General features: G+C 49.7%; 1 protein-coding gene across 1 annotated transcript in view; it reads left to right on the top strand.

The window, feature by feature from the left end:
* The first annotated feature begins 4,174 nt into the window (after positions 1-4,174).
* Positions 4,175-27,365, top strand: part of LOC116950399 (MDS1 and EVI1 complex locus protein EVI1-A-like) — a 277,925-nt gene continuing 254,734 nt past the window's right edge. Inside the window, exon 1 of the mRNA XM_076072793.1 lies at positions 4,175-4,332. Within this exon, the coding sequence (XP_075928908.1) occupies positions 4,293-4,332 (40 nt within the window). The 5' untranslated portion in view covers positions 4,175-4,292. The remainder of the gene's footprint in view (positions 4,333-27,365) is intronic.

Raw genomic sequence — 27,365 nt, forward strand, 5'->3', positions numbered from 1 at the left:
ACAGTATTATATTACAGTATTATATTGCAGTATTATAATACAGTATTATATTGCAGTATTATAATACAGTATTATAATACAGTATTATATTACATTATTATAATACAGTATTATAATACAGTATTATATTGCAGTATTATAATACAGTATTATAATACAGTATTATAATACAGTATTATATTACAGTATTATAATACAGTATTATATTACAGTATTATAATACAGTATTATATTATGAACGTACTCATAATTAAATACTTGAGAGTAAGTCCGGACACAGTTCCCGTGACAATCGAAGTTCACTAAACTCAATTTATATCTCACAAGGGAAACAAAACAAAATAAATTCCCTCTAATTGTCTGTTTCCTAAGCAACTGAAAAAAACATTTGCTCAAATTTCAACAAAACGTCCATTAAATAACACTTTTACCTATTGCACAAACGAGTGGTGCTGTGTGTTACTGGCCACTTGACGTTTACAAGGGGCCTTGGGGGGAGGGGGTGCTGTGCTCAGCAACCGCGATCAGAAAAAACATTTCTCAGCGACTACCTTTAGGTTTCAGCCAGTGGGTGCAATCTCCTCAATCATTTGTATGTACGTTGAACTTCTTTCGCACAATACTTAGCCAAACCGTGCGAATCGGGGGTGCGACGGGCGGGGTACAACAAGCTCAACACCAAATCGGTTCTAAAGAAATGAGTCTCCATTGCAGATTTAAAAGTGCACATCCTCCAGTCATGGCTGCCTCATATAGAAAGGAAGAGCGTTCCAGACGGGTCGCAGAAGCGCATCTGAAAGCGCGCGGTGCAGTGAACGTCTTTGTTCGATGGCGAGCAGCAAAAAGGCGCTTGCTGCTGCGAGGATGAACGGAGTTCACGTGATGATGATGATTTATGCTGCTTAACGATCAGCAAGGTATTGTGGTTCATTTATGGCAAAAACAAAAACTTCGGACAATGTGACCTCTATAGTCCATTACCGGATATTTGCATTGTCCCTTGAATATCTTCTCCTGACACATCCCATGCGATCTACACGGCAATGGCTTGTAATTGTAAAACATTGCCTTACATCCCTCTGATGCAATGTGTCTATAAAATACATGCATTTAAAACAGGGGCGGTGGCGCAGTGGTTAGCGCACTGCGCTCTGAATCCAGCCGCCTAAAGTTTGTCTCTCGGCCACGGTTTAACAACAATCAGTGGCGAGTTGATAGCAAACAGCTGGATCTGCCCTGTCTGCTACCGCTTCACCAACCCGCACTGAGCATCTTGGTGAAGTATGGTAACAAATAAAACAATGTTTGACGCAGTGTTTGGGGGGGGGGGGCTGCGTAATGCATTAGTGGCATTGAGAGAGTGCGAATTATTGTTATTTTGTAAAGCTACTGGTGGTGTCAGTTTTGATGCGAGCGTGATTTTACATGCGTCCGCGTGTGCGTTCGTGTGCGTGCACGGGGAGCGGTAGCGTAGCGCGCTGCGCTTCGAACCCCGGCCACCAACACTCGTGTGACCACTGTCTCACTCGATCCTGGGCCTCGCCTAGATCGACACAGCCTCAAATGAGCACCCGGTGCGGTGTGTAAACATCGTCATCGGGGAGACAAAGGCGGCCGGGGGTGGTGCTGGCCACATAGCCCCCCCCCCCCTCCCCGTGTGACGTGCCGGCTTGCATTGGTGGCTCACTCACAGCACTTGCCCCAACAGTCTGTTGAGGCTATACGGGGTAGGGGGGGGGGGATCTTGGTCTTGTGTGTGCGCGTGTCTGTTCGCTATCGCGACAGCGCAGAAAGCCGCTCCTGCGCTGCTACTTTAACGCTCAGAGAACATCGTAGCGCGCACTAATTGTCACACAATTAACATGCAAATTTTAACGGACAAGCTAATTACGGCGCCAGTGATTGCATTGTTATGCGTAATGATCTTTAAATTGATAACCGATGCCGGTTTGACGCTGCAACTAATGCGAGTATATTGAGCGTGTACACTGTGCGTGTACACTGTGTGTGCACTGTGCGTGTACACTGCGTGCGAGTGAGTGTGTAATTGGGGAGCGGTAGTGTAGTTCTTATCGCGCTCCGCTACTAATCCGGCGACACGAGTTCGATTCCCGCTCACGGCAAGTCATCGATTATTAATATTTGAACCTACACTGCGCGTCGCTTAGGCCGACCTGGGCCGAGTCCCTGATGCGGCGTGTTTTAAAGGTCGCCAATGTGGAGACAAAGGCGGTCCGGCGTGGTGCTGGCCACCCAACCCCCTCTTGTGCCGTGTTGGCCTTCATAGGTGCTCGCAAATAGCATTTGCCTCGACTGTCTGTTAAGGCTGTACGGGGGGGGGGGGGGATCTTTGTGTGCGTGTTTTGTTCGTAAAATAACAAACATATACAGTATTCATAACATCTTACACCCATGGAGCGTACGTATCGGTATGCAAATGAAAGTCAGGCGCATTAAACTAAAATAACCTCTACGTGAAACTAACTTTGTAATCGGTGCATTAATTGTCTGTACGATGTGATGGAATAAAGTTACACGCGCCGAGAAATCTAATGTACCCAGATGGGTGACGACTAATTTCCATTTGCCGTATTGAACCAACACGTGCTCTTTCAGGTAGGTTTGCCGAAGCGGTATCTTCTGATCATGCATTCGTCTAATAATAATAATAATATATAAATATATTAAGTAAAACGTTTAATAGTAATTGAACAATTAATAATGTTGGCTGAATGTCATGAATATACGAATTTTATGTTTACGCTCGTATTTAACTGAACATGAATCGCGCGCGTGTGTGTGTGATCGTATGTATATAATTGCATCGGTGCTTGTGTGCGTGAGCTTGTGTATATTTGAGTGCGCGCGCGCGTGAGTGTATGCAATTTCATCATTGAATGTGTACATAACTGCGTGTGTGTAGTGAAATGTGAAAAACGTGTGTGTGAGTGTGTGAGTCCGTTAGTGCGTGGTGCTGGCCACCCACCCTCTCGTGTGCAGTTGGGGCCTTCAAAGATGCTCGCTAACAGCACTTGCCCCCACAGCCTGCTAAGTCTATACGGGGGATCTTTGTCTTTGTGTGTTCGCGCGAGCCCATGAGGCGCGCTTATGGGGAACGATGGCGCAGTCGTTAGCGCAAAGCGCTACGAATCCGAGTTCGATTCCCGCTCACGACCAACATCGCAGACGAATATCTCAACCGGCGCCGGACTTTCCCCTCGATAGACTCGGCCGATGTGATGTGTCAAACATCGCCACTGGGGAGACAAAGGCGGCCAGGCGTGGCGCTGTCGACCCACACCCCCTGGTGTGCCGCGATAGCTCTCGGAGATGCTCGCTAACAGCCAACAGCACTTGCCCCAACAGTCTGTGAAAGACTGCGCGGAGAATATTGTTGGCCTTTGTGTGGCTCGGAGCGCTACTGCGTATCCGTGTTAATTCGCTCACGTTCACTCGTTCGTTCACAAGTACAAGTTCATACTTGCACGTGCATCACACGAGGGTGCAAATCATTACATTGATTACACACACAGGATCATCTAATCCCCAAGACATCTATTACCGTCTGTTTAACAATTTTAAAACATATTAGCACGAATTAACAATACTAATACGCGGATCAGACATGTACAAGACAGCATACTAAATTAACGACGATCTGTACGAAATAGTAACGTTAACAGCAATCATCAGCAGCATCATCATCATCAGCAGCTCCTGCGTTCACGCGCGCAATAAATAACTGGAGCCCTCTCTCCGCGCTCTCTCTCTCGCCTCTCTCTCGCCTCTCTACCCCCAACATCGCACGCTCGCATAATAGAGAAGGAGCAAGGGCGCGCATGCGCCTTCACTACAACCATTGAACCATTAAGACGTGACGGAGCCCACACGCCTCCCCAACAACCACCCAGCCCGCTCGCCCGCCCGCCGACTCCTACCGAGAGACAGTAGACAGAAGGAGGAGGAGGGAGGGACGGTGGTGTGGGGGGTGCGTGGGTGAGTGTGTGGGTGAAGTGAGTGGCGGTAGCCGTGAAAGAGAAAGTGAAGTGCACAGGGAGGAGCAGGAGGAGGGAGCGTTGGGGAGTGAGAGCGAGAGAGGGGCAGAGAGTAGGGGTGGGTGGGGGTAGGGGAGATGGGGGTGGGTGTTAGGGGGTAGGTGGTTGGCTGGGCTGGCTGGTTCGTGGGGGGGGGGGTGCTGCTTGGTGGAGTTGTTTGGGACGAGTTCGAGAGCTTTCAGAGATTGTTTTTACTCTTCCTCGCCGATCATCTGCCGCGGTGCCGCCGGCACAGCCATGCGTTCCAAAGGGCCGGCTCGAAAACTCGCCACCAAACGTGAGTCCGTCTACACCACAGTACTCACCAGGCTGTGTGCGAGCTCGACTGTGCTTGTATGGAGACGGACTGTCGCCGTGCGTCTGCGTGATCACATTTGTGTGCCCTCATTCACCCGCTGCAGCCCCTTACGCAGCAAACGCCGCGTCCACACTCAGCAACTCGCTCGATCGCCGTCTGTGAGGTTTTTATTGTGAGCATTGATTTTACTTTCTGCCGCCCCCCCCCCCCCTAATTGAGCCGATGTTGGTGTAAATCACACACCGCGATATTTGCCTGTAAGTCACACACCGCGATATTTGCCTGTAAGTCACACGCGCGCGCACACACAGCGGGAGATTGGTCAAACGTTGCTCAATTATTACATACATACGTACATACATACAGACTTACAGACGCACACAAACGCATGCAACATCCCCCCCCCACCCCGATCTACCTTATCGTTGCCAAATAATATTTAAACCAGTCGTGTCAACATTTAATCTCCGGCTCTGTATGGCCGCCGTAGCGAGGCGTGATGCATGCATGTATACACTAAGACAAAGATACCCCGTGTAGCCTTAACAGACTGGTGGGGCAAGTGCTGTTAGCGAGTAGCATCCATTGAAGGCCGTTTCGGCACACATACGCGCGCACACACGAAGCTACAAAAAAACTCGTTACAACAACCACCATCATCATCACCAGCCGCTATCGCTCACCATCTTCTCGTTGTCCGCTGTAAATGCCAGGCTAGTGTAGAACGAGCTTCTGAAATGCTCTGTTAAGATATAAGGGGGTGGAGGGGAGGGGGTGTAATAAGAGTTCGCGTGTGCGAGACTGACGGACTTTGTGGACTTCTGGGCGCGCTGTCCCCTCGTGGCTGCAGGCAGACTCCCCGTACGTAGTGGGCGCTCTAACGCTGCAGGAGAACGCCAACGCGGCTATGCGCGCACCGTTCGCGCGACCTTCGATTGTAACGCGGCCTGTGTCTGTACCCTGTTCTTTTAAAAAAAAAACTGTGCGCGTACGTGTTATTATTTTTATGGCCGTTCTTTATACACGTCGTACATTGTTCACAACTTGCAGGCTCAGCTTCGCGAACGAACCACTGACACTTGACTGTGGGTGTTTCGAAGCCAGAGAGGCGAGTGGATTTTGTGGTTCATGAACTGATTTCTCGCGAGATGTGTGTCCCGTGCGCTGAATAGCTCTTACCGCATTGGTTTGGAACTTTAATCGGGATCGTTATCATCAGCCACGTTCAATCCACTGCTGGATGAAGACTTTCCACACACCGCTTCCCAACTCCCGAGATGTAACAACAACAACAAACAACAACATCGCCACCCAGCAGCTTGCACACGAGCCGACTTCGTCGCTCCATCTATCTCCTCTCGGCTGGCGTCCACTCTCTCGGACGCGTTCCACACTTTGGCTGCCACTGCGTTCTCAGGCCACATCATCTTCCATCGTTGCGATGACGTGGCCCGTCCCAACCCCGCTTTTTTCAAAAGTTAAAAATGCGTCATTAAACCAGCTTGAATCTTATGGTAACATGCGTGAAAAAGAGCTTCATAGCTCATCGGATTGGTCCAGGAATGTTCATCTTTCTGTCCCGCCCGATATTACTCCAAGCGTACAATTGATATTATGATTATTGTTGTGAAGTATTATTTTTGAATAGGCTATTTTATTTCGGCTTCGGTTAATTGTTTTTCGTGTAAAATAGCGGCACGTAAAGTCTCAAGACACATTTCCAGGATGTGGTCCTATTTCGGATTGATTACCTTGGCAAAATTCCTTCATCGCCTGTTCGTTCGGTGCTGTGCATGATACCGTACGGTTGACGATATGATTTCCCAATAATGCAGTGACGAATGTTAAATCTCGTAGCATGTCCAGTCGCTACATAACTGAGTACACAGACCAAAAATCATCTGTAGCCGCAAAGCATCATCATTTTATTATTAGAAATTAATGTCAACCTCCTATTTTAATTTACATAGACAATCATTGAGTGTGATTGGCTAGGCGGGCGCGTGTCTTTGATGCCGTTTGTAAGGAGGGTTATTGCAGGCTATGCAGTATATAATTGCGTACTTTGGAAAGTGTAGGAAATTGACGGTGTACTTTCTATCATAACGGAAATCCATTTGTAAAAATAAAACATCGAAGTGTCGCATATTTTAGTAACCGACGGGGGCATTCGCTTGCTTTCTATCGGCTTGAGCGTCATACTCTCAATAGAGGCGAATTACTTGGTTCACTGTTTGATCTGGGGGTCGTTTCTTTGAAATCTTCAACGGAGGAAGCAATGACGAACTTGGGAATGGCGTTGCCCTAATGAGTGAACTCGATCAATATTCAGAATTTTGTTTTTATTGTGTCCATACATTAAGTAATATTGTCAAAGATCACTTTTGTCTCAGCCACTCTAGAACATCAATATAATTCACATCAGTCACTTCCACACTGAAATACGTATATTAATATATATATTTATCTTAAACGCGATTTTAGAATGACACACACACACACGATCAAATATATATAGTACACTATATAATAATATGCCCTCCGTTGTCAATCCACTGCTTGATGAATGCGGAGTTGTGAAGAGGTTGCGAATTCGGTCCCTACCGTTGCCGATATCACTCGCGAACGGGATTCAAACTCTCACAGAGCACAGCTCCACGTGCGTGCACTATATATATAGTATACACACGTACGCATGCTGTTGTACGACCAGCACTGCCACTTGCTGCTATCTCCTACCACCTTTTACTCGTGTTTACACTGACCAGAGTAGTGTTAACAACGGTTGATGTGCAAGGGAGTCTCTAATTGCCGTGCGTATCCGTGATTTAATCTTCGCATTGCACACTCGCTTTACCACTGTGTATACATTCACTCGTGTTTTTTCGTGCGAGAGCTGTGTGAGTGTGGCACCGTGTGTGATGGTAGTGTGCTGGCTACTACCACGTGTTTGATCGGCTATCTTATGGCTAATTAAGAGCAGTCATTAGTGGTCTAGTTGTAAGTGATGTGTCTATCCGACTACTTTGTCCTAAGAGCAAGTGTGTGTTTAATTATTCATCCTAAGCAACCACGTACGTGTTGTGGTGTGTGTGTGTGTTTCATACACGGGAGCGGTAGCGTAGTGGTTAGCGCACTGCGCGACGAACCCGGCCACCCGAGTTCGCTTCCCACTCCACGAATATTTCAACCGCTCTTGGGCCTAGGTAGACTGAGCCGAAAATGAGTAGCTGGTCGTGGTGTGTACACATCGTGGTGTGTACACATCGTGGTGTGTACACACCACGACTGGGGAGACAATGGCGTTCGGGTGTGGTGTTGATGGCCAACCAGTAATCATATACGTCTCGCTTAACAGTACTTGCTCCGAAAGTCTCAAAGGCTATACGCAGGGGGAACTTTGCATTTTATACATGTACGTGAGCGTGTGAAATTCTGTATACACGGGGACATCAGTAAGTGCGTATAAAACATTGTCAAGGATTTTTGTCACGTAAATAACCGCTGAAGTAGAAAATAAATCAACCATTAATTATTATTTTCGGTCGCTAGGAGGGGAGGGATCGGTGCACAAAGACGCAGGGTGAGTTGATTGTTGCTTTGGACAAATGTCGGAGTTCTCCTGCCAATAACATCTGGTCATCGCGCATAATTTGTTTCAGAAGCCCGACTTTGCTGATGAAACCCAAACAAATTGAAACCCGTCCAGCAGTTTGCACGCTTAAACAAATGCCGCTGGAAAATGACATTAATAATAATACTGTTTTTATGGAGCCAACAGGCCGATGGACAAACACAGGCAGCATTTATGTGCGGAAACACACATTGAGTAAATCAGCATTCACTGAGCCGACATGCATTCTGCAGGGCATTTTAAGCGAGAACAAAACCCATCTTGAAGAAGTCAACTTCTATTTCTTTCGTGCAGTGACGCAAAGACGCTTCAACTCAAATTGTTACTTGGCTGCAGCCGCGGTGCGTTCGTGGGTTAGGACGCGTGCGTCTGCGTGCGTGTTGTCGGTGGTTGTGTGTGTGGCTATCGGATAGTGTCGTGGTTAGCGCGCGCTGCGCTGCGCTACGAAAACGGCCACCCGAGTTCGATTCCCGCTCACGGCCAACTACCAGTAGCGATTAATTTGAACCGGTCCTGGGCCTCCCCTAGGTCGAGTCGGTCTCAAATGAGCACCTGTGTGTGGTGTGTGGACATCGCCACTGGGGGAGACAAAGGCGGCCGGGAGTGGTGGTGGCCACCCACCCCCTCGTGTGCCGTGCTGGCCTTAATAGGTTATACTGGCTAGCAGCACTTGCCCCAACAGTCTGTTCAGGTTATGCGTTGTGTGTGTGTGTGTGGGGGGGGGGGGGTCTTTGTCTCTCTGTTTGTCGGTGTGAGCGATCGTGCGCGTGGCGGCCCCCCAGTTCGATTCCCTGCATCGGTGGCGAACGTCTGAGTCGCACCCGGGGCGAACGTCTGAGTCGCACCCGGGGCACCGCCCTATCTCCCGCCTGCGCGCGATGGCTCTTCCGAGATGAAATCCTTCGCACGAAGAGACCCCGCGTCGACACCAGCAGCGTGCAAACACAGCGGATCTCCGTCATTCAGCGCGAGTAGTTGTTGTAGGCAAGGTGATGGTGATCTTACTCGCAATGTCTTGCTCACATTTCTTTTGCATGGGGGGGGGGGGGCGGTGGGGTTGGGGAGACCGCTTGTGGGGATCGGCATGAATCGTCCCATGCATGCGAGCGGGTTCTCTTTATGGAGGCGGGCGGGGGGTTCGGGTGAGGTTTGCTTCGGATCTCTGCGTGGAAACTGTGAATTGCCTAAAACAAAACTCAAAACAAACAAAGCGTCCGCACTCTCACCATGGGGACGTGTGCGGCCTCAGGGTCAGGGGCTTACGTTCTGTCCCTTCCTTATCCGCGATTGCCATACTCTGTGTCTGCACCCAGCACACCACGTCCGGTGTGACACTATTGTCACGTGTACACATGTGTCACCTATACTCCAGTCGACCAGCGACCCCCGGCAACATCGAGTGAGAAATGTTACCTCTATTTTTAAGTCGTTACCTCTACTTTTAAGTCGTTACACGCTGCGCCGCGCCCGATGATTGCTGAACGAGTTGCTACGGCGACGTTGTACGGCGATGTTGTACGGCAAGTTACGAACGCGTTCATTGGAATCAGCGCTCTCTACGTCACGTGGGACTTGCTGTGGCAATCATCGGGCGCGTTCAGCGAGCAACGACTCAATTCGTAATTCGAAAGGGAGGAGATTGGTGAACGTCGTGGCGTGGTGGGTCGTGGCGGGTGCGAATCTGGGAAATGTTGACGCTGGATTCCATCGCTCGTGCGTGAATGCCTTGTGTGCGCGTCCGTGTGTGTGTGCGTGTTTGTATTTCCACACACACACGCATCACACGAGCGCAAGCGGTCATGTAAGCGGTTGGCGCGCTGCGCTACGAACCTGGCGACCCGAGTTCGGTTCCCGCTCACGGCCAATATTAGTGACGATTATCACAACCGGTCCTGGGCCTCCCCTAGGTAGACTCGGCCTCAAATGAGCACCTGGTGCGGTTGCGGTCCGTAAAAAAAAACATCGCCGCTGGGGAGTCAAAGGCGGCTGGGCGTGGTGCTGGCCACCCACCCCCTCGTGTGCCGTTCTGGCCTTCATAGGTGCTCGCTAACAACACTTGCCCCAACAGTCTGTTAAGGCTATACGAGGGATCTTTGTCTTTGTATTTCCACACACATTGCATGCAGCATACGTGTAAGGTTCATATGACATTAAACACGCTGTTATTATGTAATACTCGCATATGAACCTCTCTCGATGGGAGCCGTGTCCTTCGCAATTACCTCGGCGACCATGGCAGAGTCCTTACGTTGAGCTCTGCCCATGAGATTTCTACTCAACTTTGCCTTGGATTCTCTGTCCGGTTGCATCCTTCTGGCGTTATCGTCTTCCTCGGTTTCTTGTGTCTTGTTATCTCATTAACATAGATTTTATTTTACTTTTCTCTAATTATTATCGTGAATATTCCTGTGTAGCCGGCTGACACCCCGCAATGCATCTGTTGTTACTCGTCTCGTCTGTCCGTGAAATGTTTGACAACCTTCAAATAAAAAAAAAACACACGCATTTACGTAATGCTTCTAGTTTTTGTTTTTGATTAAAAAAAAGTGTCCACGTTGTTATTTCTAAATCCAACGGTGTTGGTTTACTAATTTCAGTCAATTGCTATGACGTGTAAATACCTTACAGCCAACTGAATTAATCCACTGCTGAATGGATGGACGCATCGGAACACCGTGTTAATTGTATGGAGGGGTTAACCATGCTTCTCCACGCTGGTTAAAACTGGTTGGTGGAATTCAAGCGCAGGGTGTGTTGCCCAAAACTCGGTTACAATTCTCTGACTCTCCAATGACGTGAGCCGTGACCGGGATCGAACTCTGATGGCCCGGGGTTTTTATGCGAAGTCTGTAGCGAAGTGCGCTAACCACTGCACCACCCACCCCCCCCCCCCCCCCACTCGCAATTGTTAAAATATATAACGACAAATGAAAACGCGATGTTAATATCTACAATAATTATTTCACTTCGTGTGCGCTGTCGCGTGCGGTAACGGTTCAGCTGTTGTGGCCGGCGGCGCATTGGTGAGCGCGACGCGCTACGAACCCGGCCACCCGAGATCAATTCCCGCTCACGGCCAACACTAGTGAAGATTCTCTGAACCGGTCATGGGCCTCCACTAGGTCGACTCGGACTCAAATCAGTACCTGGTGCGGTGTGGTATAACACATCGCTAAAAGGGGACAAAGGCGACCAGGCGTGGTGCTGGCGACCCACCCCCCTCGTTTGCCGTGCCGGACTTCATAGGTGCTCTCGCTAACAGCACTTGCCCCTACAGTGTGTTAAGGCTACACGGGTGCTGCCACTTGAGTATTATTATTGTTGTATTATTATTGTTGTATCGCTTTGAAATGCTCACCTCCCATTGTCCATTTCACCCCAAGTTCTTAACAACGGTTTACCATGCGCAGTGTTAGACGGTGCGCGTGAACTCTCCTCGTGTCCCTACTTTAATCGGTGCTGTTTGTTGCCGGCCCGCTCTGGCCAACTTGTGAGACTTTTTCCTTTTGTTTCTGTGTCTGTCGCTCTGCAGCCGTGAGCACACCCACACGTGCACGTTCCCATTAAAAAAATGTGTACATTTTATATATTGTACATATATGTGCGTGTGTGCATTTGTGTTACATGAACGGGAAGCTGCATTGTTGACATGTGCAGAGATCTACGTGAATTATGATAATTGTGATAATCATGATAATAGTGCACCGCTTACTGGCAACAGGTCCCGGCGTGTGCTTGCTTTCTATCGGATGTAGCGTCGGTACTCCCACGGGAGGCGAGTTACTCGGTCCACAGATCGCCGGGATTGCAATCACTCCATTCGGCTGATCCTGCTCTCCGAGTGGAAACCGATAAGCGGCTGGACTTCCAAAGCGTCGTTTCATTGCCGAATTCTCACTCCGTTACAGGAAGCATTGTTTACTTCCTATCCCTTCCAGAAATATCATCGTTACATATTTAAAATATATGATAGTCGTGTGTCTCTGTCTCGGATACAGAACTCTTGATTGCGCGTGCGTTGTCCACCTGTCTGTCCGTGCAATGGCTTTGAGTTCTCGCGGTATATCAGTGTACACACACGCGCTGAATCGACCACTATGTCGACTCAGCATTAAACCACCAACTGGTGCATGCATTGTGCAAAACAAACATCCGCGGGTAGTAGGGAGGGGAAGGCGGCCGGGAGTGGTGGTTCTGGCCACCCTCCGCCGGGGTGGCCTTAATAGGTGCTCGCAAACAAGCTGCCCCCCAACTGGTATATGCAGGTGGTCTGTGTGTATATCCGATGTGAGAGTGTGTGTGTGTCTGTCGTGCAGCTCGTGTTGTTCCACTCACACCCTAGAACCTCATCCGACACACGTGGCACCATCTGTATCCACATGCTGATTTAAATGGATGAGCGAACATCCCATCGCTGCGGTCATTCGTCGCAATGAAAATACGGAATTCATTATAGTTATTTATTTAGTGTATCAACGTAGCGCTTCCAATACGTCTGGTTAGCGTGGAGGAGTATAGGCCACGTTCTAGTAGCGGTCTCCTCAAGAGATGCCTTTTTTGAAGTGGCAGACCCAGTCGACCAGAAGTGGGGTGAGAGCAAGCAATTGCAGGGCTGCGCCTTTGGCGTTGTCATATCTTGGCGTCGTCTTTGTTTGCGTCTCGTTCGTACAGCTGTGTTCGCTTCGTTACCCGAAACGTCGTAGAACATTAAGCCTACATCATCACGCTCGTATAATTTGTTGCGATAACTTATATTTAATACGCATCGATTCCAATCGTCGAATAGATTCATCGTTAGATTAAATAAGAAAGCCGTGCCCGTGTGGTTCCCCAACAGTGTTAAATTGTGTCGCCTCTTTTATGCTCAAAGTTAATGGCAACATTAATAATTTAAACGCAGCGCTTACACACACACACGTGCGTGCGCGCGCGCGCATAGAGACCCGCTCTAATATGTGCACATGCATTGGCATGAACTCTAAACAGTAACACGTGATGATTATAATAATAATAGTTTTCCTGCCCTTTGTCAATCAATCAAACCACCCTCGGGCTGAAAGGCCTGCTCCTTTCGTGTCGATAATGACGTTAATGACCATACTTCACTACGCTGGTCAACGGGAGCGGAGGGAAAGCTTAGACGCGTGGCCGGCTTCGGACATCACTCGTCACACTGATGCGGTGTTAACCGCGACCCGGAATCGAACCGAGATGTCACTAGTTCATAGCGCACAGTGCGCTAACCACCGCGCCACCGTTCCACCCCAACACATTTTTAAATGGCTAAGAACGTTTACGTCTACGACTGTTAATGGATATAAGCACAGTCCCTAATGGGAGTGTCCAATGTAATATACTAATACATACTACTGATTCGTGTATATTTGTGTCCAGGTGTGGACATAATGTATACTTAGCCAGGGAATTGTAATCTAGTACAGAGCGTGTATACTTGGACATAGCGTGTACGTGATTTAATCTGCTGCATACAATACGTGGAATTCATTGTGCACATTTTATATATGTATATACAATGAAAATCCAAATCTATTGTTTTAAGACTATATCGGCTGCTATTGAATGCAAGCGTCGATCTTATTTTGACAAGGTGCAGTCCTGCAATTGCTTAGTTCACGCCGCTGCTTGCGCAAGGGCCTCCACTCCAGGCAGCTCTGGGGGGTGTTTGGCCTACTCTTCCACTCCATTGCCACCTCTTCCACGCTGGCCCGACGTCTTTTGAAGTGGTCGGAGTACCCACACTCTACCCCACCACACTCTACCCCACCACACTCTACCCCACCACACTCTACCCCACCACACTCGACCTGACCCATCGACTTAATCGTTGTGAACCCATTCACGCTGCTGCTGCTGCTACTGATGGGTGGACGGAAGGGGCGGGGCGGGGGGCAGGGTTTGGGGGGGGGGGGGCGACCGCCGTCGTTTAGCTGCCGGGAAGTGGAATCGAACTCGAGGGCGACCTCACTGGATTGCAAGTGCTGTGTGGTGCTGAGCGTGACACCCCTGTGACGGCTGCCTCCCTCACTCACTCGGTTGGTAAAAAATAATGATATATACTTTGTTTATATATGTGCGGAAAACCGGTAACCAGTATTTGACTTGTGTTTTCATTCGGTTCGCGGTTACCGATTTTACGAATCCGAGTTGATGTGACAGTCCAGGAGAAAAGCCGGCGATTACGCGACTTAGTATCCACACGCACAACACACGTACACACGCACAATCACACACACGTACACACACGTACACACGCACAATCACACACACGTACACACGCACAAACACACACACGTACACAACACACGTACACACGCACAAACACACACACGCGCACACACGCGTACACACACGCACGCACACGCACGCACACAACACACACACGCACAAACACACACACGCGTACACACGCACGCACACAACACACGCACACACACACGTACACACACGCACACACACGTACACACACGTACACACGCACACACACACGTACACACACGTACACACACGTACACACACACGTACACACACGCACACACACGCGCACGCACACACGTGTATGCATGTACATATACAAAGACTTCCCCCCTATAGTCTGAACAGACTGTTGGGGAAAGTGCCGTTATCGAGTAGCACCGATGAAGGCCGATACAGCCCACGAGGGGGGGGGGGGCGGCGTGGCGGCCAACAATCACGCGCGGCCGCCTTTGTCTCCCAAGTGCCGATGTTTATACGCATCGCACCGGGTACGCATTTGAGGCCGAGTCGACCTGGGGGGGGGGCCGAAGGGGGGAGACTGGTTCCGATACTCGGCGTGTTTTGTTTGACCGGGTTCGTAGCGCAGCGAGCCAGCGAACCGCGCCGCCGCTCTCTAATACCCAAGCGCACGCACGCACACTGGTACGTGCCGCGTACCACGCCTGGTACCTGCCACGTACCACGCCTGGTACGTGGCGCGTGCCACGCCTGGTACCTGCCACGTACCACGCCTGGTACGTGCCGCGTGCCACGCCTGGTACCTGCCACGTACCACGCCTGGTACGTGGCGCGTGCCACGCCTGGTACCTGCCACGTACCACGCCTGGTACCTGCCACGTACCACGCCTGGTACGTGCCGCGTGCCACGCCTGGTACGTGCCGCGTGCCACGCCTGGTACCTGCCACGTACCACGCCTGGTACGTGGCGCGTGCCACGCCTGGTACCTGCCACGTACCACGCCTGGTACGTGGCGCGTGCCACGCCTGGTACCTGCCGCGTGCCACGCCTGGTACCTGCCACGTACCACGCCTGGTACGTGCCGCGTGCCACGCCTGGTACGTGCCGCGTGCCACGCCTGGTACCTGCCGCGTGCCACGCCTGGTACGTGCCACGTGCCACGCCTGGTACGTAATGCGTGCCACGACTGGTACCTGCCACGTACCACGCCTGGTGCGTGCCACGTACCACGCCTGGTACCTGCCGCGTACCACGCCTGGTACGTGCCACGTGCCACGCCTGGTACGTGCCGCGGGCCACGCACTGGTCTCGGACGCGCCACGACTGCAGTAGCCAGGCGCGCAGTGATGCAACCAGAATGATCGCGACTCAAGTGGCATTGGTGGTCGTAAAGGGGTGGAGGGGATCGTAAAATTGCCGTTGTCCGGCTTCTGTCGCTCGTGTTTGCACGGCGCGTGGAACGCACGCGAGGAACGAATGGGCGCAAAGACGAAGATTCCCACCCCCTCCATCCCCTCTCTAGACTGTTGGGGCAAGTGCGGTGAGCGAACGTCTGCTAGTAAGGCCGGGAAAGCACACGAGGGGATGGGGGGAAGGGGGGGGGATCAGCACCACGCACGGCCGCCTTTGTCTCTCAAGTCCTGGATTCTGCCTTAAATGCTGTTCTTGCATGCTGGTGTGATGCGTAAACCAATGCACACACACGCGCACGTACATGGCTGCATACCATCATCAATGCACATGAGGACAAACGCGCGCGCGCGAGAAACGCGAACGTTCGAATGCACAGGCACACAAGTCAACACCAAATATACACACATCCTCCTTGCGCACAAATACACATATACACACATGTCAACACGCACAAAAAAGATACACACACACATGCGCACACACATACAACCTTTAACAAAGATCCCCCGTATAGCCTTAACAGACGGGTGGGGCAAGTGCTTTGGCGAGCACCTATGAAGGCACACGACGGAATGGTTGTCCAGCACCACGCCCAAGTGGCGATGTTTACACACTACACCGTGCACTCACTTAATGCTGAGTAGACCTAAGTGAGGACCAGGACCGGTTCCGATGTTTGCCATCGATTGTTGGCCGGCAATGGAATTCGGGTGGCCGTGCGCTAACCACTCCGCCAACACGACACACACACACGTGTGCCGCCACCACCACGCTCGTGGCGGACACACGCACACACGTATAGCACCCCCACGCACGGTAGCCGGCACACACACGTGTACCACCAGCACACACGTGTACCACCAGCACACACGTGTACCACCAGCACACAGACGTGTACCACCAGCACACACACACACGTGTACCACCAGCACACACACGTGTACCACCAGCACACACACGTGTACCACCAGCACACACACGTGTACCACCAGTACACACACGTGTACCACCAGCACACACGGTAGTCGACACATACACGTGTACCACCAGCACACACGTGTACCACCAGCACACACGTGTACCACCAGCACACAGACGTGTACCACCAGCACACAGACGTGTACCACCAGCACACACACGTGTACCACCAGCACACACACGTGTACCATCAGCACACACACACCAGGAAACCAAACGCGCTCTTAGTCAGGCACCGGTCACTCTTCAATTAGCGCGCGCGGCGCTTCCTTCGCAGGATCCGCATTAATTAGTCGGGCGCCGCTCGGTGCTCCTAATCAACGAGTACACGAGTGGGTCGGTGATGAGAGGGCACCTCTCGATGAGCCACACGGGACCGGGTTTCCCCCGGCGTTAACACGGACTTAGGGCCACTGCGAAGGCAGAAATGATCGGGTTCTCCGCTCTCCGGTCATTTTCTCGGCCACATTGCTCAGGGATGGCAAAGATGCAGCGGCCCGCGCGTTGTAGAGCAGAGCCGTGGTCACATCCAGAAGTTGAATCTCGTTCATACCCAGCGGGTATGAACACCTCCTGCTGCTGCTGCTCCTTCACCTCTTACAAGGCTGGTGAATCCGCAGCGTCTACGGATTTGGGGGGGGGGGCGGTCGTGGTTTAGGTGCGTCGGTCACGCGGGGAAGGGGGTTGTTTGATCATACTTTACCACACTGGTCAGCGTCGGTCTTTATAACTGCTTTTTGTTTTGAGTTTGTCCTAACCCCGCACCTCCGATTAGCAGGGTTGGCTACGTACGGTGCGAAAGAAGTTCAACATTCGTACAATTAGATGTCGTCTCGCGCGCTGCAATTCCGTTACCGTGCAATGGATCCTTGTCCAGTAAAAACTAACCGCACTCGATTGTTTGTGTTAGCTCAGAATATGCGCGGTTGTTTGTCTTTGGTGTGCGTTCGTGTTGACATGTGAATGTTTTTCAAAATATTGATTATTTTGCAAGCTACACATGAATGCAAGCGTGAGTGCAAAAGCAATGTTACATCCTGTGTGTGTAAAACATAATATACCGTGATTTAATAATACATTGCGTTTACATTACACGATATTATAAACTCTTCAACGTGGTGTACGTATTGTTGCAACGTATTGCAGTATATGTGCAATTATATATTGGTGATTTTTTATACCTTTGCATTTGTGCAAATAAAACTAAACGCTGTACTTTTGTAACAGCAGCGTACTTTTTTCATATATTTGTAATTAACTACACTATATGTGTACGTATGTGTGCATCAACAATATAGATATCAACGTAATTGTGTATTTGTAAAGCATAACTGTAATTATGCGTTATGGTGGATTATGAATACTGCCATAATTAATACTCGTTCTCATATAAAAATATATATATATGTAACAAAGTAATGTATTGCTGTTATTGTTCACATGCATACAGTAAATATAATGGCGTCACAATGTTACCAACGTCTAGTCCATCTGTTCTTGCCATTTCAATCGGCCACGATTTATCCGCTGCTGGCTGAAGGATTCTGCCGACTCTCCCCTGAGTCACAGTCCACCGAACAATCCCTTGCACCCCCAAGGCAACTGACTACAATAACACAGACAAAGGCCCCCCGTATAGCCTTACCCGACTTTGGGCCAAGTGATGTTGCGAGCACCGAACGAGGAGGTTGGCACGGCGCACGATGGGGTTGGGGTGGCCAGCAGCATGCTCGGCCACCTTCGTCTCTTCCCCAGTGGCGATGTTTACGCACCGTACTACCCAGGTACTCATTTGAGGCCGAGTAGACCTCAGGGAGGCCCAGGACCGGTTCAGATATTCTCCGCTGTTGTCGGTCGTTAGCGGGAATTGAACTTGGGAGGGGGGGGGGTGGAGGAGTGACGTTTTCGGCTAACGGACCTTCGAAACATGTGCACGCAACACCCAGCGCAGACGCTTCGATATTATTCTATATTTAACATTTGGATAGGCAGATGTGTGCAACGCCGAGTCTATTATTGCTCTTTAATAGACTCGGCGTTGCTCTCTCTGTGATTGCAGTCGGACGAACACCCCGCATCGATTTAATATCTACTTTTTGTCCGAGCTGATGTGTAATTGATTTATCTAAAACTATTATTTTACCAGGTAAGGCCCACTGAGATATGGAGTTATTTTTTTATCAGAAGCAACCTGGCCACATGACAGCTCGACGGAGTGGCTGATCACGTGCACATGTACAGCAGACAAATACACTCAACGGGTGATACTCTTTGTTTTTTTCGGTAAATTCACGTAGGTAAAATAAAATTTAAAATAAAAGAAAACAACTAAATTAAATCACGACGTTTCGGAGGCAACACAAGCTTCCGTCTTCAGGTGGAACAGTCACAGCAAGATAGCTGCAAAGAGTATGAATCCTTTCAGTCACGAAAGCTTCAAATCTAGAATCAACGGGTGATGTCGAATCTAAATGTGTAGGGGGAGAAATCGGAGAAACCGGGAGAAAACATCCACGCGACTACGGGGATAATGCGCTCACTCCAAATATACAGCAGCAGGCGTCAGGGTTGGGATCGAACCCAAGCCCTCGTGTATACCAGGTGAAGTAGTTAACATCTCCTAGCCACCGTGACCCCAGTGATGTTCGTGCAATATGCGGTATAAGTACAGTTCTGTAAATGGTGAAGCGCACTGCGCTTTGAACACGGCCACACTTCGGCCACCGATTCCAGACCACGGCTGTCAATCAGTGGGCTGATTCAAAACTGAACGGGTCATGGGTCTCCCTCGCCACCCACCTATCATCACCAACTTGCACGACATAGCAGCGTGGTGAAGTATAGTCAAACATCCTATATGACCACAACACGTGCTATGAAGGACCATTGCCCGAAACGTCGCCGAATATATAATATTTTAATGTTTTAAAGCCACAGTGTCGTTAACAAGTGTTATGACCAACAACAACTGTTTGTGGAGGCCTTCATCCAGCAGTGGATAGATGACTACAGCTACTACTGCTGCCGCTGATGTAAATGGTTGATGATGTTAGCCAGGCACGTGTGTGTGCTCCAGTTGGCGCTCAACGGAGTTGAACTTTTAGCAGCGTAAAGTAGGCCGCTCCTGGCGGCATATGGGAGACACGTGCGGGGGGAGACACGTGCGGATAGACGCGACTCTTGTAATAAACGGTAGCTCCCGGCTTCTCACTTCATCCACCCCGGCTCTCACCCCCCCCCACGTCCTCCATCAAACCCGTGACCCCTAACAAGGTCATGGTGAACGGCCAAGAAATTTGGCTTTGGGGGGGGTGTGGGAAGAACGAGCGAAATTTTTTTTTCTACTTCCGAGCAAAGCGAGACAGACGCATCGTCGCCTCTGAACGCCGTGGGTTCTAGTTTTGGCTAAAGGCGCAGCCCCTGCACCGCCCGGTCTCGCGAGACTGTTTGGCAGAAGGGTTGACACCCACGAGAGAGAGAAACCCCTGAAAAGCCACGCCAGACACAGGGGGTTTGGGGGGCGCCGACTCTTTCACGCTGGCTAAATGTCGTGGAGGAGGTGGGAGGAGTACCCACACTTTACCCCACCGCGCAACGTGGCCCAGCCGGCTGGGTAACTGGTAACTGCGGTTAACCCATGAATGCCCCTAGTGGGTGGACAGGGGGAGGGTGTAAATAAAAACAACCCGTGTTTATTGTTTCATCTTTCGCGCTCGCGTGATGCAGTGTTGCCAATAGCTACCCGTTGACGATTATATACACAGTGCTATATGCACACGTAGCTAACTGTGCATGTGTAATATAGGAACATGAGCGCAGTCCTTTATTCAATCCACTGCTAGGTGTACCCGAGGAGGAGGAGTGTGGTGTATATCATCTGCGCGGTGCAATGATGCACGCGCAGAGTTGCTCTTGCAGGGCATGGGTCGGTCCTGTGCGAGTCGGTGTGGGAATTGGAGGGGATGGGTCCGTGGTAATGGACCGCCTCGTGGGAGTTGTGTTTGTGGTGTGTCCCCCGGCCTGTGTTTCTATAAACAAAGACAAAAATCCCCCGGATAGCCTGTACCAGACTGTCGAGGCAAGTGCTGTTAGCGAGAAGCACCGACAAAGGACGGCACGGCACACGAGGGAGTTGGGTTTGTCAACATCTCACCCGACCGCCTTTGTCTCCCCAGAGGGGATGTTTGCACTCGCCACGCCAGGTACTCATTTGCGGCTGAGTCGACCTATAAACAGGCTCGCAACTCGCGGGTGTACACACCGGCGAGTCTGTTCAACGAAGAGGCCGTGATATTGTTCCCAAGAGTTGCCTTTTTAGGTCAGGTGGAGAGGGGGGGTGGGGGCTACCGTATTATTCGGATTATAAGACGCACTTGAGCTCCCTGTATTTTAAATACAAATTTGGTGTTGAGTCGTAATAACCAAATAGGTGTGTGTGTGTGCGACCAAATATATATATAAAACCATTTTTTTTTACCCCCGGGCTACAAGTGTTGGGAGGGGGTGGTGCTTCTTTCTTCCCGGGACGTCTTTTGAACGTAAACGTGTCACGCTCTGAGCCAGCGGAGCTTTCGATTGTCCGGGTTGGAATCCACGCTTCGGCCGCCCGTGATTTATAATGAAACCTGGGTGCTCAAGCGCAGTCTTAAGCCGTTCCCTAATGACTGCTCGACAATAATATAATTAGGCGTTTTCCCTTAATTCACTTTATTTATTTTCATTAAAGCGCGATGGGAACACGGAAGCAAAACGTTGAAAGGCGCGGTGTGGGTTTGGTGAACGCAGTGGGGGGGAGTGAGTGTGTATTTACAGTATACATATATACCTTAGTTGGAAGCATATCAGGACAGTACAACAATTGCTTTTTGCTGCACTGCCCCTTCGCCAACCAACTCGCACTTTACCAGCGTGGAGAAGTATGGCCCAATACCGATCACAACGCGGCGTGGGACGCCTCCGTCCAGCAGCGGGTTGGCAGGAGCTGTGTTAAAAAAAATAAAACGCCACACACGGTGAACATCCTGTTCCTCTGTGCGCGTGGCTGTGCACGTCTGCTCTGAGAAGCGATTATGTAGTGGCGAGCGACTTGCGAGCCGAGTTAGATTCCCGCTCACGGCCAACATCGGTGACGAATTACCCCGATGTCAACTCGGCCTTCGCACCGTACCGTACGTGACCAAACCGTGCTTATCGGAGGTGCCCGGTGGGGAGAGCAACGTGTACGTATCTATGTTAAATGAGTACTGTACCTGCCGCGGTGTGTAAACATCAGCGTTGGGGAGACAAAGACGGCCGTGCAGAATGCTGGCCAACCCCCACTCCATGCGCAGTGCTGGCCTTCATAGGTGCCCGCTGAAAGCTCCAACAGTCTGTTGGGGCAACACAAGGAACCCTGGGCTTAGTTTGGGAATGCGTCTTTATCGGCTCTCCGTTGTGTTTTTGAGTTGTTACCGAATGTTGTTTGGCATCGTGTCCGACGTGCTGGCCCAAACTACACCCTCGACGTGGCCTGCACTTGCCCTCAACAGTGTGAGGCTATACGGGGGATCTTTGTCTTTGCGCGTCTGCTGGATTCACTGGCGTCCTCTAGTGTTTGAGCTCAGAAATTTACGTGGCCGACGACATGTTAGGAGAGATCAATGGAGGGGAGGTGTGAAAGAATTACCACTAATGCCATTATAAACTTTAAGCTCTTTTTAAGATTTATTTTTTCGGCATACGTAGAAGTAATTTACAAGTGGGCCGCGTGATACGTATGCCACGCATATTAATGGAAAAATAAGGTAATTTGTATGACTGTAATCCTATACACGTGTGCTTGTCCTTTGTAGTACAATTTTCGAAAAAAGTAATGCGTTATCTTCTTACCCATACACACCTGCTGTACATTACCCGTAGATTTCAATATTTATTTTTAATGTCATTTTTTTTTCACGGGGAAGGATGATTCCATCCGCACCAGATGGGGCGGTGCAATCGGACTCCAATGTTCAGGGGCAGGGGGAGCTTCATCCAGCAGTGGATAGATGATGGCCGACGATCACAATGAAATTCTTCCCCTGCCAGAAGTCGTGACACATTCTCTTCTCCTTGCACACTCCTCTTCCTCCTGCTCACTCACTCCGCGTTCCTCCTCGCAAGCAAACAAACGCCCACCACATGTTTCCACCGAGTGCGCTCGCGCGCCTCCTGGATAGATGGCCGTTTTAAATCGATTTAGTATACACGTCAAATCTCGTATCGCGGCCGATACGTTACGTGTCTATGCAATGCACGAGCGCCACCCCCCTCCCCTGCCTCGTGTCGCTAGAACAAGTTTGTGTATCCAGCAGCGAGGACTTGGGTTTCCATTTTTATAGACGGTTATAAAATATGAAATTTTGGAGACTGGGGGGAAGAGGCTTGTTAATGGGTTGGGGGTAGTTTATTTTACTGGCTCCTAAGACAAAGGTCAGGGAACCTGATGTTGTTGGTTTTGGTAACCCAATACGCTTTTGGGGGCACAAGTTACAGCCGTCGTAAGTATAAAATGTTCAATGCAAGTTTTCGAGCACTGCAGGCATACTAATGTTGCTATGGGCTGCATAAAAAAAATTATCGGGCATATTTTATCGAATTAAACGGACAAAACGTCTTAACGCGTTACGGTTCAGATGCACGTGGATGCGCGTAATACAACCACACATACATGTGGCACACAAAGACAAAGATCCCTCGTGTGTAGCCTTTAACAGACTGTTGGGGCAATCGCTGTTAGCGAGCACGTCTCAAGGCCAATACCGCACACGAGGGGGTGGGTGGCCGGCACCACACCCGGCCACCTTTGTTTCCGCAGTCCTGATGTTTGCACATCACACCAGGTACTTATTTGAGGCCGAGTCGACCTAGAGGAGGCCCAGGAACGATTCGGATAATCGTCACGAGTGTGTTTTTTTACTTTAATTCTGTAGTAATACAAAAATATTGGTCGATTTACTGTGAGGTTTTGTTTTTCAGCAACAGTTTGTTTTGTGTTTTTGTGTGTTTTGATTTTAAAAGATATATTTAGCAAAATATATTGTGGATTCTTCAACACATGCAACTGCGCTCAAATCAAACAAACGTAGCAACACATTGTGCCGTGCTCATTAAAATACGATGTCATTGGATATTTTCTTTTCTATTAGAATTGAGAAAGTGACAATTTATCGTTGAAGCTTCTCTTGGTTCACAGGCAGCGAGTGAAGGCATCACTCAGTGGTACAAAATAATACTCTGATCTATGTGTGTGTGTGTGTGCATGCTTTGAAATGTGGTGTCGCGGTTAGCTGCACTACGAACCCGGCGAACCAAGTTCGATTCGCGGTCAAGGCCACCACCAGTGACGCGTATCTGTACTGGTCCTGGCCCTCGCCTAGGTCGACTCGGCCTCAAATGATTATCATCGCCACTGGGGAGACAAATGCGGACTGGCGTGGTGCTGGCCACCCACCCCCTTCGTATGCCGTCCCGGCCTTCATAGGTGCTCGCTAACAGCACTTGAATCAACAGTCTGTCAAGGCTTTATCGGGGGTCTTTGTCTTTTTTTGTTGTTGCAACGTCTCGTTTCTCACCAGTGAATAACCCAAACAGTATAGAGAACCCTGTGTATAACACAGGGCTCTCTACATTGTCGGGCTTTGGAGTTTTTGACCATACTTCACCAAGCTGGTCAGTGGAGGTCTCTGAATAGAGGACTTTCTCATCTGTGCAAAAATAAACATAAACTATATTATGGATGATATTTGGTCGCGAACGCCTACGCGTTAAACCTGATTCTCTCCAAGTCGTCCCCTTAAGATAAATCAAACAGTTAGATGAGTTAAAGATGAACGATATTATGTACGTAAAATATGTCGAATAGAGAAGTCTATATTTTATTTAAATAACTTCTTCACCACCATTGTATTCCAATGTTACGCTGTCAGCAATACCATGGAATGAATGCATTTCCACCCGGAGCACTCTGGCTAGCGGAAGTTGACATTGCAGAACTACTTCTGAAGCTCACGTGAACATTCCTCTTCATCCGCAATAGACGCGCACCTTTGTATAATGCACCCATGGTGATCGACCTCTAATCCAATCGATTCATCATTGGATGCCTAACATCTACCGGTAAAGAATCACTGATGACATCATCAATGTTGTGACATCAGCATGTGTCACCAGTTTATATTGATTACATTATGACTAACATTTATTATGATTTCCATGAAACAAAAAAACGAGTTCTGCAAGTGATACAAAACAGAGGCAAAGATGCGCCCTATAGCCTCTACAGACTCTTGGGGCAAGTGCTATTAGCGAGCATCTAATGAAGGCCGGCACTGCACACGACAGGGTGGGTGGCCAGCACCAGGTACTCGTTTTGAGGCCGAGTCGATCTACGGGAGGCCCAGAACCGATTCAGATAAAAGTCACTGGTGTTGGCCGCGAGCAGGATTCGAACTCGGGTCGCCGGGGCTCGTATCAACATCGCTAACCGCTACAATTTGTACAAACCCTCCGTAAAACATTTGTCCGTGTGAAAGAAGTAGCAACAACGTCCGAAAGTTTTGCTATCCTGGTGCACAGCTTTCCACTAGAACGGTGAATTCTTCACGGGGAGACTGGGTGGCCAGAAACATAGGGAGGGGGGGAGATGGGAGAAGAAGGAGACTCTTCGTGGAGTGGGTAAGTTGACCCCTCTCGCACTGCCGCTCCTGGATCCGTCCCAGCTGGGTTCGGTTTAAATTGGCAGCCCTCAACCACCAAAAGGTCAATTCGTCGGTAAGTGACTTGTTAGTCAAGAGTTAGTTACCTGGTGGGGCAATGTTTCACGTGTCTCACAGTCCACGCACGTTTAAACTTTGAACTGCGTAACTTTTGACGTTTTTCTAATGGCTGCTAAATGCTTTCGGGCATAGTTTTTTTTTGCGGTGGTGTTGTTACGGTGTCTGACGTTTCGCGCCACGTGCTTGGGAGCTCGTTCGCCGTTCTGAGGGCTGCTTCAAGAATTAAGTTTGGCTGCCTGAAGAAGCTTCTAGGGCATGGAGTGAAACGTCGGACATTGTGGGGCGCAACAACGCCGCTGTACAACCCTGAAAACACATCTCAGAGCTACGACATGTAAACACTTAACTCGAACATCACATGACGAACAGCCCTTAAACCGATACACCTTTTAAATACAATGCACGGTATAATCTGCAACATAATTCCATTATCTTAATTGTACATCATTGGATACACATGTTTGTTCCTTGCTGAAACCTAATGTCAGTGTTGCCGTGTTAATTGTTCGAGTCGTCCAGAGATATCTTGGGTATTTGGATGTCATACACCAATTCACGTGTGGCAAGTTTAAAACAAAAATATCACGGTGCTAAATTAAGGACCCTCCTGGGAACGTCTCTTGAGAATCGCTCGGACCTTTCCTGGTAAGTTAAGAACTTTATTACAATAATGATTATTGTGAATGCCGCACATAGGAACGCACCAACAATCAGTGGCGTTGCACGGAGTTTGCATGGGGTGCTGGTGCGAGGATTGAAATGGGAGGGGGGGGGAAGGGGGGGCTCATTTGTCAAACTTCCTCTCCAGCCCCGTAGGATCCCGAGGCAGTTGCACCGCCTGCACACTCCACAGCTACCCCACTAGCTGCCAACAAGGGATTCGTAGAGGGATAATGAAATAACGCAGCTGCAGCTGGTGACCTTAAAGAACCTTCACTACCTGCGAAAAAATATAATGTAACGCGCTTATTAGTATTGTTCGTACACAGCCAAGCACTGAGAATTCTGCAGATGCTGGTGTCATACCGAGGTCATAACCTGATTAAGCTCCGGCACTCTGATTAGTCTTGGCGTAGCATCAAAGGCATAGCACAGATACGCACTCGCCAAAACAATAACGACTGTCGGCATGATGGAGGAATGTTAGATGGGAGCCTGATTTAATAGATTATTTAACAAAAAATATATATTGAAAATATCACGATACCAAATTAGCAAGAAGAATAAATAACCGAGTGGGCAGCGAAAGGACGGGAACGCGTGCGAGAGCACGGGCACAATCGTGGGAGATGGAGCGATACGAATCAGTCTGCGTGCCGATGTATTATTAACGTCAGAGGATCGTGAGAGGTGGCCAAAGCATCTTCTGGGGTGGGGCCTTCATCCGGCAGTGGATTGACCATGGCTCTTCTTAGCGCAACCACTCACAACTCTCCCAAACTAAGTGGTGACCTCCTAGACTGTGAATTTACCTTGGCGACTGCAGACTTCATTTGTAACGAAACAGTTAGATGCTTTTGCTTCTTTACCCAGGTCCCCCGTAAAACCTTAACGGACTGTTGGGGCAAGTGCTGCTAGCGAGTAGCACCAATGAAGGCCGGCACGGCACACGAGGGGGTGGGTAGCCAACGCACACACACACTCACGTACGCACGCATACCTATAAAGTCAAGTAGCAGGCTAATCAACCTTAATTCACTTAACTTTTAAATGTCGGCTGAATTTATAAATATTGACAGCCACAGTGTTTACTCTATTCCCGTTGAACAAGCTCTCCTAAACAGAGAGAGGGCACTGCTGCGGCTCCCAACATTAGGACAAGGATCCACTGTTCAGACTCGCAGGCTCGATGGGAAAGCGCAATTAGCGAGCGCCTATTAAAGCCGGCGCGGCTCACGATCGTAGATGGCGTGGCCAGCACCGGACCCAGCAGCGTTTGCCTCCCCAGTGCTGCTGC

The sequence above is a fragment of the Petromyzon marinus genome, chromosome 39 (genome assembly GCF_048934315.1).
Source record: "Petromyzon marinus isolate PM22_M1 ecotype Great Lakes invasive population chromosome 39, UKy_Petmar_22M1.pri1.0, whole genome shotgun sequence".
NCBI classification, from domain to species: domain Eukaryota; kingdom Metazoa; phylum Chordata; class Hyperoartia; order Petromyzontiformes; family Petromyzontidae; genus Petromyzon; species Petromyzon marinus.